The 18,723-nt window shown below is 40.6% G+C and overlaps 1 protein-coding gene across 4 annotated transcripts in view; it reads left to right on the top strand.

The window, feature by feature from the left end:
• LOC124786008 (ribosome-releasing factor 2, mitochondrial) overlaps nt 1–18,723 on the top strand; it is a 254,049-nt gene that overhangs the window by 122,769 nt on the left and 112,557 nt on the right. For all 4 annotated transcript variants that reach the window (XM_047254229.1, XM_047254228.1, XM_047254231.1 and 1 more), the window contains 3 exons: nt 9,858–10,076; nt 13,407–13,538; nt 13,632–13,793. In XM_047254229.1, the coding sequence (XP_047110185.1) occupies nt 9,858–10,076; nt 13,407–13,538; nt 13,632–13,793 (513 nt within the window). The remainder of the gene's footprint in view (nt 1–9,857; nt 10,077–13,406; nt 13,539–13,631; nt 13,794–18,723) is intronic.

Genomic DNA, 18,723 nt, shown 5'->3' on the forward strand with positions numbered 1-18,723 from the left:
ATCGAAAAAGTTCAAAGAAGGGCAGCTCGTTTTGTAGTATCGTGAAATAGAGGAGATAGTGCCACAGGCATGACAGGTGAGTCGGGGTGACAATCATTAAAAGAAAGGCATTGTTTGTTGCGATGGGATCTTCTCATGAAATTTCAATCACCAGTTTTCTCCTCCGATTGCGAAAACCTTCTGTTGGCATCCACCTACATAGGGAGAAATGATGCTCACGATAAAATACGAGAAATCAGGGCTCACACAGAAAAATTTAAATGCTTGTTTTTCCCGCACGCTGTTCGAGAGTGGAACGATAGAGAGACAGTTTGAAGGTGGTTCATTGAGCCTTCTGCCAGGCACTTTATTGTGAACAGTAGAGTAATCAAGTAGATGTAGATGTAGATTCCTTCCATGAGCAGGAAGTGGATCACAATAAATGGCCCACACTTGACATGATTTCTTACTGTCACCTTTCATATAACTGGACGCTAAATGTGCTTTTACGTACTACTGTGTTCCAATGGTGCACACTCTGGTCAGGGATCTCGCCCCTCAACCACTCATTGTTGCCAACACTCAAAAAAACGTAGCCCTTTAAGGTCACAGTACACTTACTTTCTGAACATTCCTGGTATATCAAGAAGCATCTTTTGAAATAGTTTGCAAATGTCGGATATATTTTATTGAATCATCTCTTTAAATGTTTACTACACCCTGCACAAAGGATATTTTAGGAGAACTACATAGAAAACAGAAAACAATAGTTTCTCTGGGCACATCATGTCATGGTCTTTAGCATGATTTGGAATGAGTAGATGTAAATGCTTTTGAAATTTGATGCTACAGAATAATGCTGAAGATTAGATGTGTAGATCACATACCTAATGAAGAGGTACTGAACAGAATTGAGGAGAAGAGAAATTTGTGGTGTAACCTGACTAGAAGAAGGGATCGGTTGGTAGAACGCATTCTGAGACATAAAGGGATCACCAGTTTAGTAATTTGGGGGGGGGGGGGGGGGGGGGAGGCAGGAGATTCATGAAGGGAGACTGAGAGATGAATACAGTAAGCAGATTCAGAAGGATGTGGCTTGTGGTTTGCAGCAGTTACTCGGAGATGAAGAGACTTGCACAGGATAGAGTAGCATGGAGATCTGCATCAAACCAGTTTTCAGATTGAAAAACACATCAACAACAGATGTAAATAGCTTGATATCCGTGTCAAGTACTGTATCAGAAAAAAAAAAATCCTTAAACTAGCTGGGGCCTAAGTTTGGACATTTGCAGCCATAATACTGCGTGAAAGTAACCGTTACTTCACTGTAAAGTTTTGAAAAGTTTTGTTTTTTGACAAGATAGCTGCTATAAACTTGAAAACTTAAATTTCAAGCAACATTATAGCATCCTCAAATAGAAAGTTTCAGTGTTACTACACACCATTACAGCTTTGTGCTTAGACACATTGTTATGTGGGATTAAAAACGTATAATAATTTAAAGGATAGGAACATGTTTAACATGGAGCTTGATCTGAGGAAAAAAAGCAAGCTTTCACTTTTCCAGTTAGATGCCAGTTTTGAAATAGTGCAACATTTCTCTTAGTGTCATATGTTCACACATGTTCTATCCACAACATTTTAAGGCAAGAAGTGCTACTACTTCATGAAATAAACCACTGAGGCCATTTTATAATCTGAAAAGGATACATGTACAAAATAACCAATATAGAACTAATCCAAAAAGCATTTTTTTGGCATTCTGTGAGAGTAGATTCCAAAGAGCATGGAGATTTGTTGATCACATGAACAGTTTCCATTCACAGCTTTTTCTATTAAGAACAGTTCACTTGTTCATTAAATTTGGAATACTTCATTTTGTGTCAGTCCTTTAATTATTTTAGCCCAGTTTTTTTCCACATTGTACATTTTTCTGTACCTTAAACTATAATTAAGTAATATGTGTAAAACTTCACCGTTTATTTCTTTTGTAACAAGTATTAGTTCTTTAATATGGATATGGTATATCTCATGCATATTACATTGCTAAAAATGACGTTAAGGCTGTCCGGTACTTGACTTCGTGTTGTGCCGCTCCTAGTAAATACTGCTGGTATTCCTCAATTTCTGTGCCCTAAGTTTCTTTCTCATGAAGGGAATAGGAAATGGTTGGGAGAGATTGCAAGATAGGCAGTGTGGAGGGGTGAGATACATAACATGAGGAGAAAAGAAGCTCTCAGAGGGAGTAGGAGGTTACAGATTGTATTTTAGTACACACTGTGTCAACTGTGGGTTAAAAGTTGAAGAGAAAATGAAAGAAAATGAAAAGAAGAATGCAATTAAAGAATGCACAGAAAGAGAATAAGGAAGCGATAGAGAGTGGGAGAGAAAAAGAAGAGAAGAAGATTATGCAAAAGGAGTGGGAGGAGGGGGAAGTGTAGAAAAGGTGATTAAATATTGAATTATCTTAAATGTTAGCCACTCCACATTGAAAAAGTGGTGATGGGTTGTGGAGTAGAGATGGTGGTCTGGGAATGTCATTCAGTTTGATAAGGATGTCGATAAGGTTAGAAGGTCAACTGAAGGCAATGATAGTTGCTATAGACAAGATGTCAGGGAGAGATTGTCTCATTTAAGGGCTTGGTTTGAGGATGTTGCAGCCCCATCCGAGTAATCTACTAAAGCTTTCAGATGCTGAGTGGTAGTGGATATTAATAGAGGTGCTTCTAACTTGTTTGGAAGTAGCAGCTATGATGGTCAGAAACATGGAGACTGCCAGGGAAATTTGTTTGTGGACCAAGTCAATAGAGTAATTGCAGGAGAAGAGAAACTGGGGGGGGGGGGGGGGGGGTACTGGTATAGGTGTTGAGGGATTTGATTTGAGAGCAATCACAATTATTGCTGATACCTCAGCTGTAGGGATGGCTCCATAATACATGAAAGGTGTGACAATTGTGGAAGTGGAGATGGGGATGGTTGGTTGGATGTTGCCCAGAGTTAAATGCCACAGTTTTTGCTCAAAGTTTAATGCCGCCGTAAGATGGAAATTAGTATAGGAGAAAACTGCTTGGGGTTCAGAGAAGAAGTAGGTGAAATGTGGTTGGGAAAGGGAGTTAATCGGTTGTGTAAATATGAGTTCTGACCACAAAAATAGGGGGCTGTTGCAATAATGTGTGTAAAATAATGTAAAACTTTTCATTCATTTTGAATATAATAGAGGGAAACATTCCACGTGGGAAAAATATATCTAAAAACAAGGATGATGAGACTTACCAAACAAAAGCGCTGGCAGGTCGATAGACACACACACACAAACACAAACATACCCACAAAATTCAAGCTTTCGCAACAAACGGTTGCTTTGTCAGGAAAGAGGGAAGGAGAGGGAAAAACGAAGGGATGTGGGTTTTAAGGGAGAGGGTAAGGAGTCATTCCAATCCCGGGAGCAGAAAGATTTACCTTAGGGGGAGAAAAGGACAGGTATACACTCGCACACACACACATATCCATCCGCACATACACAGACACAAGCAGACATTTGTAAAGGCCAGAAATGTCTGCTTGTGTCTGTGTATGTGCGGATGGATATGTGTGTGTGTGCGAGTGTATACCTGTCCTTTTTTCCCCCTAAGGTAAGTCTTTCCGCTCCCGGGATTGCAATGACTCCTTACCCTCTCCCTTAAAACCCACATCCTTTCGTCTTTCCCTCTCCTTCCCTCTTTCCTGACGAAGCAACCGTTTGTTGCGAAAGCTTGAATTTTGTGTGTGTTTTTGTGTTTGTTTGTGTGTGTATCGACCTGCCAGCGCTTTTGTTTGGTAAGTCTCATCATCTTTGTTTTTAGATATACAATTTTTTTTATCGCATAATGTCCAGTTTTCACATCATTTAGTTTGTTAACTAGGATCAGAATCAGAATTTTATTTTCTCATAACATAGATGTTATATCATTGAATCAGTGTATAGGAGACTTCTTAGTTTCTAACTATAATAGTTTCTAACTATAATGGATAATATATAGAATACAACATTTATTATACCTACAAAATATGTGAAGATATATATCTTGTTTATCCTGCTCATATAGTCAGACCGCATTAAAATATTCACCAACAGAGTAATAGCATTTCTGTACCAGATTGCTACATTAATTTATTTTTATTGACTGAGTTTCAATCTTTCAAAAATTTGTGTTTTTCAGCTTCTTGCATATTTTCATTCCCTTATATTGTCAGATATGTGCAAAAAGATTGCGCCTGTGTTTATCAAACATGAAACTTTCTTTGTTTCTAGTTTCATTCCTGTGCCAGAAGTTACTGGAAAAAATAGTCCAGAATTACTATTTGTGAAAAGAATTATTCTGTATAAATACAATGAGGGAACACCTCTTATGTTTAGGTCTCTTAACAGTGGCTCTTGGTTTTGCACTGTATGTTTCTTTTTTTTTCCAAAGTTAATGTTCTTTTCAAGTTACTAGCATTTCCCCAAAAGAAAATCCCTTACCTCACTACTGCTTCAAATTAACAATGGTACAGTATTTTTTTGTGTCTATGCGGAAAGACTTACCTTAGGGGGAAAAAAAGGTCAGGTATACACACACACACACACACACACACACACACACACACACACACACACACACATATCCATCCGCACTTACACAGACTATATATTATCCATTATAGTTAGAAACTATTATAGTTAGAAAATTTCGTCTTTCCCTCTCCTTCCCTCTTTCCTGATGAAGCAACCGTTTGTTGCGAAAGCTTGAATTTTGTGTGTATGTTTGTGTTTGTTTGTGTGTCTATCGACTTGCCACTAAATACAACATCCAAACATTGTATCTCAGAAAGAACTCAAGAGCAACTCATGAAATATGTATGCTGTTTGTTGTGCACAGTCATTTCTATGAAGTCAGACTTAAAAACAGTGTTAAATGGCAGATGGGCACACTTGAAAGCAGCCTTTTGGATGTTATTAAACTGTTGGACTAAGTCCTTCGTCAGATGTAACATCCCCCCCTCCCCCCACTACACACACACACGCACAACACTCTAGGCACTGCGGCCTGACTGAGTGATGTGATGATCATGGCTGGGGCAGGTAGTGGGGGTGCAGAAGAGGTGTGAGGTTGAGAGAGGGATAGATAGTGAGGTAGGGTTGGGGGGGGGGGGGGGCTGTGCTGAACCTAGCGGCCTACCATCCTGTCCTGCCTTATAACTGCACACTTCTACAGGCAGCACTACAGCACCTTCCCCAACCCCTACCATTGTATGCCTCCCCCTCCTTACCCACACCTCTTTCGTACCCGTACTACACACCACAGCCAAGATTGCTACTCATCTGTTGGGCCACTGTGCCCAGAGACGTGAGTGTGTGCGTGCGCCTTTGTGTGTGTGTGTGTGTGTGTGTGTGTGTGTGTGTGTGTGTGTGTGTGTCTGACAAATGACTTACTGAGTTTGAAAGCTAAATAATATCTAACTGTCTGGAAATGTGCCTGTCTGCTGTTCAGCACCTCCTCTATAAATTCATACTGTTGTAATTCCATGCCAGATTTTCCATTGTTTCAAATCACACTTAACACTTTTTAAAAATGCTTATTGTATAAACTGTGCAATAAAAAGGAGTCTGTGTGAATATGGAATGTTTAAGGATCGGTTTACTACACTGGACCATCTTGTATATAGTGATATTATGTAGTGTCATAACTTTAGGTTTTTGAGTGAGAAGGACAGACACATTACAGCGGAAATTCCCAGCTAGCAAAGAACAGTTATATGTCTATTAAGTCCAGTTAACAGAATACAATAACATGATTTGTACAGATGTGAGATGTGCTACTTGGTTCAGTCTGACAATGGTGAGAATAGTGTGCTTGGGAATGACAAAGTCTGAAACCCTTGGAGCCATCGGCGTCAGTAAACCAAAGCCTGTGAAGTCGTCAGCAACAGGGAGTATGGTGTGGCTGAGGATGGATACAGTCCATGGTGGCCATACACTGGGTGAGTGTAGGGTACTAGAGGATGGATGTAGCCATGAAGACCATAGGCATCAGTGAGGATAGGGCGCTTGAGTATGGATATAGTCCATGAAGGCCCTAGACATTGGTGAGGGTAGGGTGCTTGAGGATGGACGAGATGGCAGCAATGCTTGGGTCTGTGGATGATGTTGGCATCACTGGGTATTGTGGCAGCTGCTGGGGGTTTGATTGTGAGCGACCCAGTGTGTGTCTGTTGGTGCATATTGTTTTCATGTAATCTCAAGAGCTTTCACGCGATCTCTAGGGGAAGAGATATAAGCGGGCTGGAGTTGTGGCAGCCCACAGAACATGTCTGTATGGTTGGTGGCTGTGTTATAGGCAATAACAAGGGGCCACAGCACCCCTGCTCCCCTAAGAGAGAGATGGTGTAACCATGTTGAAGAAGACTTGACTTCAGAGGTGCCCGAGGGTTGGGAAGGCAGTCCCTGGGATGGCTGCTGGTGATGGTGGAGGCCTGGACCCGGGGAGCATTGGTTAAAGGCAGGAAGCTTGGTTGCGGCCATGACTGATGATTCTGGCTCAGATAAGAACTGGGAAGACTGAACCTGGAAAAGAGTGACGTACAGTGTTCTCATCTGGGTATTTTGACCTGGCTGCTGGAGCAGTGATAAACGTGATATTTCATTGTTGTGGAAGACTGTTTTGACCATTGAAGGCAGCAATGGAGGCAGGACCTGCTGTGACCTGGGTCTGCATTAAAATTTCCAAGACTGCACAACTGAAGGGTGAGGAAAGTCCAGCTGGGGGCCTGAGGAGGGCTTGCAGAGCACTGCACAGAACAAGAGGTTCCTGTGGCTGCACCCAGTGCCATTGGTGGGACGAGTCACAGGCAGATGTAACCAGAGGCTGAAGGCTTGTGGAAGCCAGACCAGAAGCATGTGGGTTCCGCAATGTGGAAAGGAGCAAAGTGTGCCATGAGATACTGGAGACAGCAGCTGAAGGAGTGAGAGAAGGTACATGGTGCCATTTCTGGAATGTGGTGGGATGGTTGGAGACTACTATCACAGAACCGTCATCCTCACTATCCATACCACGAGGCCCTGGAGAAGTATCCAGCACAAAGAGACCAGGAGTGCCGAATGTGCTATACTCAGGTGGTTCATGACCCACATTCAGAAGGGAAGATCCCTGGGAGAGTGATGAAGGCGCTAGAGATGTGAACAGGGTATCAGCAATAGGTCTGGAGGCAATGGAGCCAGAATTGCTGGAGTTGCAGGTACTGGAGACAGTGGCAGTGGTGTTAGTGGCACTCGTGCCAATAGTGCTGCTGCTGGCATCACTGGTGCTGGTGATGGAAGGGCGGGTGGAAGTAGGCTGGTGACAGATGCTTTAGTGGTGGATGTGCTGGTGGCATATGGCTAAGAAGTCAGACTTGACAGGAAGCCAGGAAATGGTGCTGCAGGTGATGTGCTTTATGAAGTGTGCACCTGGGCACAGAAAAGTGAACACACAGGCATGATGAGGAACAAGTCCAGTGGCGTCAAGGGAGGTGCCTCAGAAAGGAGAGTGTAATGCAGGAGCATGAAAAGTATCATAATTGACAGTGAATTCGTACCTTAAATACCCGTGGAACAGTGTAACAAGGTCCTTACCAGGATTGAGGAACTAAAGAGCATTATAGGTATAGGTAGGACGACAGAGTAAGTGAGAAGCAAAGCTTGTTGCTGAGCATCATTGTGAATTATAGAGGCACTGAAATACAGTTTCACCCATATGAAGAAGACAGGCTGTGATTCCAAATCTTGTTGGATTCCCAAGGTAGCAGGGGCTACGCCATCACTGCTGGGCTGAGGGCAACATCTGGGTGGGTTTGCATCCCTCATAGCTCAGTGCCATTTTGTAAATGCCGGAAGTGAAGCAGGAGCTGCATTGGTATGTCTAAGGGTTGTAGTGCCATACTGAAAGATGACAGCAGGCATTAAGAAGAGCACACGTATACAGCAGAACTCAGCAAAACTCCTTATCAGTGCGTACCTTTGGACGACTACTCTGGGCAAGCACAAAGGATTTGATGATTTGGACACCAGTCACTTATTGGACGTAATCCTGAAGCCAGTTATGCACACTGCCATTTTAGTGTTCATGACTGAGAGGAAGGAATATGCTACAATTGAAGTGCCCAGGTTACAAGGAATAGTTGTATGTTTATTAAGTTCAACAAAAAGAATATAATTGCATGGTTTCTAGAGACATGAATTGTATTAACTGATTCAAACTCCAATGGTCAGACTATTACAGCACAATTTCTAGAGACATGAGTTGCACTGCTTTATGTGGGCTGAGAGTCCTTGATTGAGGTGGCAAGCATAGAGTGCTCTAGGATGGCGAAGTCCAAAATCTGGGAAACTATTGGTGATGCAGAGCCAAACTCTGTGAGGCTGTTGGCTATGGTGAGCCAAATCCTGTGAAGCTGTTGGTGACACTGAGTGTATGGTGCTCACGGGTGGTTTGGTCTGTGGGGGCCATAGTCTGTGGATACTGCAGTGAGAGACTCCTCATTGGCTCGGTGATGAGAACTCCAAATGAGGAGCCTCTAGATGTGGTTGATGTAAGCCGGAAGTGAAGACTGCTCAGTGAGGTAACTTGAATCGAGGAACTACTAGGCACGTCATGAGCTAAGACTGGCTGCAGAGCAGTTGGGCAGAAATACTCTCCCAGCAGAGGGATGTCAGCGGAGGCCTATGACTCGTGGATGCGATTAAGTGCAGAGCCGTGACGTCGTCTGCGGCAAAGCTTGCACATCTGGCAGTGAGGTTGGTGCCACTGGGTACTATAGCAGCTGCTAGAGGTTCAATTGTAAACAACCCAACATATTTAATGGAGATTGTGTTTGTGTGATCTCCAGAGAAAGAGTTATAAGCAGGCAGGAGTTGTGGCAGCCTGTGGTACATGACTGTATGGTTGGTGGCTGTGGTGTAGGGGATAGCCAGGGCCCAAAGCAGTAACAGCAGACACTACATCTGTTGTTTTGTACATGTTCTGCAGCAAGTGAATATGGTTTCGCTTCTCAACCAGTTTGCTCAGATTTATGTGCCAGCATGATGAGTACTATTTTAGCAGGAGGGGTTAATGAATATATACAAGTGTCTATGCTGGCAACACACAGTAACTTTCCACTCACCGTGCTCTGCAACATAATAATTTATGTGTGTGCCAACAATATGGGCTTTTAGGTATCCTTTTCTTACTTTTTTACCTTGCAAACATTTGTATTGTGAATCTCCATTTGCATAACCTCTTACTTGTTGATTGGTCTGTCTCCTACATCTGACTTCTTACATTTTCAGAAGTCTTCTTGTATTTTGTGTTTCATTATGAATTTCTTTCTCCTCTTCTTCTGCTGAGTCATCTTCAAACTCACTAATTGATTTTTCTGCATTATCCTTCCACAATTCCATTTACTGTATACGTTTCCTCTCTCTTTGGTGAAATGTCAGGAATCCAATATTCCAAAAGTACGTACTCACTCTTATTTTTCTGTGTTTAAATAGTCCAGTGATATATGGTAAGTAGACTTTTGTGGCCCTGGTGGTCTAGTGGGTAGAGCACTAATCTTCACCCAGGGGGATTCCTAATTCAGTGCTAGATGGGGTGGGTAATTTTCCTCCTTACTGTCCCTCCAATATGGCCATACGTCTCCTTGGCCTGCTATCAAGTAAGTACAGGGGATCTTTTGCAGAGGTAAAAGGCAGCCAGCATGATGGGCCCACCACCCTTCCCCTCCTAGAGCCACAGCAAATACAGTAATGTAGTCACACACGTTAATTTTTATTTATTAAATAAACATTTTTGTTTTTCTCTTTATTTCACAACTATTTCAACTTTGAATTATTGTTGCAGAAAGGAGTACCCATTTTATGTGGAAGTGCATACAAAAACATGGGTGTTCAGCCTCTGATGAATGCAGTTATTAATTTTCTTCCATCACCTGAGAAACGAAATACTCATTTAGCCAAAGCTTTCCAAGACAATTTATGTGCAAGAGTATTCAAAATTGTCCACAATGATCAAAAAAAGACATTAACCTTTGCTCGAATATATTCAGGAAAAATGTCCAAGGTATGTGGTGTAAAGATAAACCACTTTCAGTTACAAAATTATAAACTTACATCTTCTGGATTTCAGGTTTTCTGTATTGTTATCTCTAGTACCAATAATGACAAACAGCTTCTTAGTCTAAGACTGGATTATGAATTTTAGGAAACAGTTTCATGAATAATTGCTGTTGCTTGGCAGAACTGCTTTTGCAATGAAACCTGAGACAATTTCCTGTGCCATATCACTATAGTTGAGTCAGCAAAGTTGATCCTTGACAGTTGCAGTATGCTGGGTACGGTTGCTTCGTATGGGTATCTCAACCAGATAAATGATACTATTCTGTAAACGTCTCTGTGGCAATGCTTCAGAGTTGTCATAGCTCTGTAGATGGCTACTGTTTTCATCTGCAGTTGCTAGTGCTTTGTAGTTCAAAGCTGTCAACGGTGCTGCAAGCTGTTGGGGATCTTCTTATGCCATCTTGATTATAATAGCTTTGTTGTTGATCATGCTGTAAGCTCTTCTGCAGTAAACATAACATAAGATGAACAAAACTCTCTCCCTCCCTCCCTCCCCCCCACTCTCTCTCTCTCTCTCTCTCTCTCTCTCTCTCTCTCTCTCTCACACACACACACACACACACACACACACACACACACACACAACACACACAACACACACACACAGTTTGGGGGGAGAGGGTAGCTGTAAACAGCACATGGTGTTGTGGATGGTGAAGTTAGGGGTGATGGGCAGAGGTGGAAGTTGGTGTGGGGAAGTGGCTATTGGAAGATGAGGCCAGAGAGATTATGGGACCTAAGGATGCATTGCAAGGAAAACCCCCATCTACATAATTCAAAGAGAGGAGGGGCCAGCAAGATGGCACTCGTTGTGAAGCAGCCGTTGAACTGAGTGAAATGAAATGTAATGTGTACTTCCACTGGGCAGTCTTGACCACAGTCTGGAAGTGAACATTCATTTGTGTGGACAGCTGGTTAGTCCTGTCTCTGGTGGAATATCATAGGATAAGTCACTGGCAGGAGCTTCAGTCCCATCAGACAGTCCAAAATACATCAAATGTGTCCAAGACAACAACGTACAAGCAATTTCACTTTCTAGAGCCACTGTTTCACTGTGGGTTAGTGAAGTCGACATTACCATCAATGAAGAAACTTAACCATTGGAATTTTGAGTTGTGAGAAACTGTACCTGGACTGGTGAGCTGTGTTTAGTGTTGTTGCAAGTTGATGGCGGCATCATAACCCCAGATGCACTTCAGACCAAGAGTGGGGAAAGTTTATTTGAGATCAGCTGGGGATTGGTGTTCATGCCACCATTCTTCATGTGATTCTGAAACCTACCAGCATGTCATGTGCACTCATTTCTTTCACACACAATACAAGTTGCAAATCAGTATATTTGATTAGACAGTACACAAGCTCATTATTTCCTGAATGCGTAAGACTGGTTTTAGGCACAGTTACTGCGTGTGAAGATGTTCACCTGGCTCTGGTGGTCACATAACTACAGTCCTATTGAGTAATTGCAGGGACATAATCAAGAAGGATAGAAATAGCGCCATAAAATTTTGGGAGGGCTGTTACATGTCAATAACTTGCTGCAATGATATTTGTGTCCAGAGTTATCTGACTGCTGTGTTAATACTCTGCTACTGTTTAATGATCTGCTTGATGTCACACAAAATGCAAATACAAGCAGTAACAGTGCATCATCTGATAGCAGGCAGCAATGTACAAGTCTGTGCAATTCAAGTAATATATAAAATCCAATCCACAGCAGAGGATGGTAAACAGCATATGCACAGACAGTCTGAAGTGAGACCAGTTGTGGAAAGGCAGCATGATATTTATCAGTAGATGATCTGTCCAGTAAGTCAATGGTACCAGGTTGAAATGAAAACTGGACATTGAAGTACTGGTTCTGCAGGAGTTTATTTATCACCACTGGGGTCCTAGTGGACATGATCAGGAGAAAAAATGTAGCCTATGAATGTGGCATGCTGGTGTAATGTTGCTTTCTGATGGGTTACTGCCCCTGATACTTGCTGAAAAGAATACATTTGTTGTAAATGATTTTAGTAAGCTTTTTTCTTGCCATCTTTATTTAGTATCTAAAATAAGAGAATCGATTGCTGCCTGAATCTTAGTACTGGACAGTGAATTTGTAATTGTGTAACTGTTTTTGCATTCAGAGGTATATAGGCCAGTTTTACCTGGTAGGTTTTAAATATGTAATTATATTCACGTATCAGGCATTTTATTCATACAGTATGCCATATCAGCTACATTGATCGGCAGTCCTCCAGAATTTTCATGTGAGGCATTTCAGAACTGATAAATGTCAGTAAGCAGTTATATCAACAATTTTGGGATAAAAATCCATATCCATACTAATACTGTATTGTAAGTGCGAAAATGTGTTTGCCTGTTACCTTCTCTTGACAAATCCACTGAACTGTTTTAGATGAAATTTGATTTGGAGATAGGTTGATAAATGAAGAAGAGTATAGGCTACTTATGAAAGTGTGTAGTACAAGGCATTTGCTGACTGGAAGAATGTGATGTGAATTAGGTTACAAATATTTACTCTGTGACTTTCGAACTTTATCATATTTGTGCAAATGCTTTTATTGGTTTATATGTTCCATGCAAAAAAATTCGATGTTGTGGTTACAATGGTTATACAATCCTCAACATGTTTAATCCATACTTCCATATTAATATTATTAACTGGAAACTAACTGTCAGCTATGTATTCATGACTTAGTTGCTGAACCAATTCTGATGAAATTTGATGTGGAGATTAAAAATATTCATTAGGAAATATAAACCATGTAAATTTGTTGCATAATGTACACTACCCTTCTGCATGCATTGCTCAGTTGTGACACTGTGCATACTATGTCATCATGCATTTTGGGGGAGAGGGGTGGTCAACACACCATGAGCTGTACTTTGCCAAACGGGTACACACATGAGGGCAGCTGACGTTATTTCTCATACAGTAGCTTACTTACTCACAATTTATTCATCATAACAAAACTACTGACTTGCGAGTGCAGCTATGGATAATAGCTAGTTTTATATAATGTGTGATGGCAAAGATACAGCTAATCAGTGACATTGACCATTGACCTCCCAAATCTCAGATGCCACTGTTTTCTTTTTTTTTCCCACAAGAGACCTTTGGCTACACAATTAAGTGCAGTAAGCACAGGGAGTGGTTTAAATATTTCTCCTTCCTCCTGAAATGCATAAGAAACAATTTTAGTTGTTCTAGAGGTGAGTGAATTTCTGTTCACATTGATGACCACAATTATTCTTGTCTCTTCAGAATCAAAAGATTTATAATATTCAGCAAAAACTGACGGAGAATACTGGGAAACTAATGGTTGTCTATGCAGATGAAACTACTGAAGTTAATGAAGTAACAAATGGAAATATTGCTGCTGTTTCAGGTCTGAAGGTGAGATTAAAGTTTTAATAGTGTTGGAATATGCTGTGTGACATGTTTAGGTCTTATTTATTTAGTTTAACATTAATTTTTCTGTTTCTTCAGAGTACAGCAACAGGAGATTTTCTGACATCATCACATGCCATTGCTGAAAGAGCTAGAAAGGCTCTGTCTTTAAGGAATAAAGTCACTGTGAATGAAAGCTTTGGAATAGACACCATTGTGCCGGACCCTGTCTTTTTTTGCTCAATAGAGCCTCCATCACAGGTACCTAACATTGATAGTATATTAGGAGCCGATATTTATTCGTTTGGAAAATGAGTTTTGCCTTTTGACTGTAATAAGAAAATGTGGAAATATGATAGTTTAAAACATGATGGGAGAAGTGTACGTTATTCATCACTTTTCATTATATCATCTTTTGCTATTGATTCTCCTTGATCTTTCTCTGTTCTTCCTTTTTCTTTCTTCAGTGTCCATCTACAGGTTGCATCTGCTTGTCCTAGATTTTGCTCATTTGTTTGTTTTACTTTTAACTCCTTTCCTGTTCTGTGTTTCGCTGTCATAATTATACTCCTGGAAGTAGCTCTGTACATAGTGTCTCTTATCATTTGTGGTCTTGCAGGGTGTATACGCCCTGGGACAACTGGGAAATCTGGGAAAAATTGGGAAATTTTTTATCTGGGAGAAAACTGGGAAAAACCTGCGAATTTTTCATGGTTTTAATTTTCAGTTAAATTTTTGTAATTTTGACTGGTAAAAACTGATACTCTAATAAAGAACAATATTGTATCCCACTGCTGCAAAATAATACTGGAGCAATAAAATGTAAACTAGAAAAAAAATATATAAAACTTTAATTGCAAAAGAAATACGCCCTTTACAACAACAAAGTACTATGCACACACAAGCATCTGCCGATAGCAAAATACGTCAATGGTCTTAGGGCAAAGACTGCGCTATACTTTGTAACAGCAAACTGCTTCTGCTGAGCGTGATGTCACATCTGTTTACATTAGATTCATTTGAGCAGATGCCAGTGGGCTTATGCGCATGCACAGTTCAGTCACATGTGAGCAGTACCTTCTCTTGCTTCTGGCTACTTGAACCCAGATGCTAACCGGAAAAAATTTTCTGGAGCTATCAAGTGAGTTAAAATACATTCACATAGTTATGGAAGGCTGAAATATATTGTCAGTTTCAGTTTCCTGATTTTATTTTATTTTCACGTTTTGGGCAGTCAAGCAATAATCGCCTTCCAGAACAATGAAGTTACTTTCGTCAGTTTGCTAAAGAAATTTCCCATTGTTCGCTGAATTTCCACGTTTTCATCTTCTGGCATGTTTGGAATTTTACCATAATAAAGAACCAAACATGAGATAGTACAGTTCTGGTGCTTCAAGACATTTACATCCCGAAAACCACACTGAAAAGCTTAATATGAGGTTTGGACCTACTTCATTGTGAATGTGGACATACGAATGTGCACTTCAAGCTGAATTATACATTTTAGTATGGTTTACAAAATTCCAAAGCTCTTGGAATATCCTCTGATGTTCTGTTTCTTTTATGACGTAATGTAAGATCATTTAATGCTTTATACGTATGAACATACGGGTTTCCTACGCCATCGTAGCTGCGCATGTGCAATAAGGCTTGTTTTCTGGCTTTATCTGGCAACAACCGAAATGAACCTATCTGTGACAGATGTTGGGAAAATATGGTGAATGGTGATTTGAATAGCATTACTTTCAAAGTAAATTTCCTTTTATGCAAGATGAATTATGTTACGTGTGAGAATGTGCAATGAATTTTTTAAATTACAGATCGTTTGTATCTCATTTGAAACTTAACACTTTGAGGGGTAGGGAGCCCAGAAGACTAGATATTTATATTTTACTGGCACATTTGTGTGAAGTATTTTAAAGTGTAACAAACGCAAAAAAAAGACCAATATCACATCTGAAAGCGTAGCTTCTGTTGTAGCGCATTAATATTTGAGATCAAAGTTATATGTGAAAGCTTAGCTTTTCTTGTAGCCACACTATATTTATTAATTTAAACCCTTAACTTTTCTCATTTGTGGGTCCACTCTTCGTAAGTGATGTTGCTAGTGGCTGACAACATCATGTTTCCTATCCTCTGAATATCTGCTGTCATGGCAGGCGAGATGACATGACATGAGCAATGATTCGCTTACAAAAGGGCATCGCAATCTCTATTTCAGTGCTTTGGAAACTATCGTGCTGTATTTGGTGAAATTCGAATTTATACTTTTGTAATTATGAAAATATTAAGTGTACATGTTGCTGCACATCAGAGATCTTTCCAGGACCTTTTCTTTTTTGCTGGGTTTCGTTTTCTAAAGCGGCGGCTGGAGGGTCTATGCCAGTGTATGAAATGTTAACCATTCAAAGGATTGATGAGTTGTTAATTTGCCGTGGGAGAGAATACTGTCACTTTACGTGGAAAAAAGTGTATTTTTTTAATCGGGAAATCCAGGAATTTTTTTTCCTTGTCCGCGTATACACCTTGTCTTGGCATCATTTGATTACTTTCTACTGTTTGTTTCATTGGTTTAGTTTCATATGATTCTTATTTTTGAATGAACCTCAAACATAGAAAACATCTTCAAAATATGCTGTTTTTCTGTGTTTTCTCAATACTAATACTAATGTCTCTCAAAAGAACACCAATTTTATTTAAAGTCCACAATATGAATACTGGTGATTGGAAGTACACAGATGGCTGTAAAAGATCACCTGAAAGACTGTGTCATTTAACCAACTGTAGAGCTTTTGTTCATTGTAAATGACTGTGTATACTATTTTTGAATGGTTTATGAAGGAGTTTTGTAATATTCATCATAAAACAGCACTTAGTTATGTCATTGCTTAGGGATAGAAAGTATACAATGGATAATCTGTTCAGAAAGCAGTTTGTCATAGCTTAGGATAGAAAGTATACAATGAATAATCCAGTCAGAAAAACAATTTTAAAACTGATAAAAATAATTGGCTAATATGCAAGACAAGTGACTGTGAGAATACTAGACTCACTGAAGTCAGTATTTATGTCTTTCGATTTGGTGAAGCTACAGTGTCCAAATTTAAGCATAACTGAGAGATTCAAGCATATTTTTGAAGGGTTGCAAAACAAGAAACAGGCATTTGACATGCCAAAGTATTAAAAACATTGCTATTTGTTTCTCTATGAGAAAACACTAATTTAAATAAGAGAGAAAGAAAGAACACTCGTGGTTTGTATTGATGTGATATGTGTTCTGGAGTGGTTCAAGAGTTATGTTGAGAATGCCATTCATGAGAAAAAGCTGTGTAAATATCTGGAAAAGGTCTTAATTGTGGCTACTCGGCTGTTGTTCAGCTCCTGAAAGCAACCCACTAGTATCCTATAGAATTAAGATTTAGACATGTTACCGTGCAGATGGGCATTATCCTTACAACAAATTCTCTGCTCCCGAATTATTCCAGCCTCAACCTATGGTAACATACTGTCCCCATACCCCCATCCAACTGTTTCCATCCCTTACGTCCTGTCACTTCCTACCCATTCTTGTCTCCCACATTGTTTGTTTGCTACCCCCTGCCAATGCACCCACCCATCTTTCCTTGCTCCTCTCCTTTTTTGCTCTGTTTTCCCCACCTGCCTGCCGCACCACCTCCTGACGCTGTATCTGTTGGCAGTCTAACCCCTGCAAACTCCGTCAGACAGTGGTCCTCTTCCCCCCCACCCCCACCCCTGCCCCCCACCCTTACACTGCTATCCCTTCCCCTTCCCTGCCCCTCCAGAATGCTACTTCGATTCCATATGATAGCTGCATTGTGGTCTGAGCTTCCAGAGTTGGCGATCATGTGTGAGTGAGGTGTGTTTGCTTGTGTGAATGAAGGGTGTGGCTGAAAGCTTATGTTATGTTTAATTGTGCCTGTCTGGAACTTAATGTGTCATCTTTACACTATCTTTTTGCACATCATTGACTATTGAGAATTCATATATGAGAGCCGCTTAATGGTAATGGGCATTGTCTTCCATGTGGAGGAACTGCCAACTAACTGCACAAATGAAATGTCACACAAGTGGTTGCAGTGCTTCATCTTTGTACATGTGGGTGCTAAAATACACCTAACAACAAATGAAGACCCAGACAGGTGTGTGATGTGAATATTATTGCAACTTGAAGTAGAATTTGTCTATGAAGACCACATTTCTTCATTCACTTATGCTTGAGTCAGCTTTACTATTCTGACTTCAAAATAAATGGGCTAATTTCTGCTCTGTGTTGAGTGAGAGAAACCAAGCGCTCTGAATCTTTGATACGTGGTTTGCTGGGAAACTGCAACTCCTTTGTAAGCTACAACCTCTGCAGACAAATGTCTTGCAGACATTGTTGACTTTCTCATGTGTTTAAGATCATAGATTGTTGCAGATGAAGCTGAGTAACACAGTCACTGTGGTTTAATGGTTATGATACTACACTGTTGCATAGAGGGTCGTGAGTTCAAAACTCACCTAAACTGTAAAATTTTAATTTCTGTACTTGATTCGAGTACTTTCTAGAAGTATTGACAAATGTCAAGAATCGTTGTACTGCAATGTTCTGTAACTGTGTATATATCATATGTGTTCTGGCCAGAGGCAGTTCGCTCCGCGCTCTTGTATGTGCAAGTGCTGAATAAACCTTTGTTAAGTGAAGTTAGTGTTCATCATTCATCTAATTACACCTCCTTCTATGTGACATTATTGTGGTGGAGGCGCTGGGTATTGGAACTTGTGATAGTGCACATTATCGACAACACAGTGGCATCCATCAGGCCACGGCAGAGTTGCCGTTTACGTAGCGAGAAACCCAAGTTTGAGCCATATTCAACAGATTGCAATCTAATGGAGACAGAAGAAGAAGAGGCCATTACAATGACAGCAACTGTGTGCCACCATATGAGACAGCCTCCCAAGTTCTCTGGTGATGATGGCCAGGGTCCAAACAAGTGGCTGAAGGTATATGAGTGTATAGCCAAATTTAACAAATGGGATGACACTATGTGTTTGGCTAACATATTTTTTCTACTTGGAGGGCACTGCCAAGCAATCGTATGAGAATAACAAGGAGAAGTTCACAAGCTCGGAAGTATTGCAGGTGGAAATGCGCAAGTATTTCAGTGACACACGACGACAGAAGTGC

Source organism: Schistocerca piceifrons, chromosome 1 (assembly GCF_021461385.2).
Source record: "Schistocerca piceifrons isolate TAMUIC-IGC-003096 chromosome 1, iqSchPice1.1, whole genome shotgun sequence".
Taxonomy (NCBI): Eukaryota; Metazoa; Arthropoda; class Insecta; order Orthoptera; family Acrididae; genus Schistocerca; species Schistocerca piceifrons.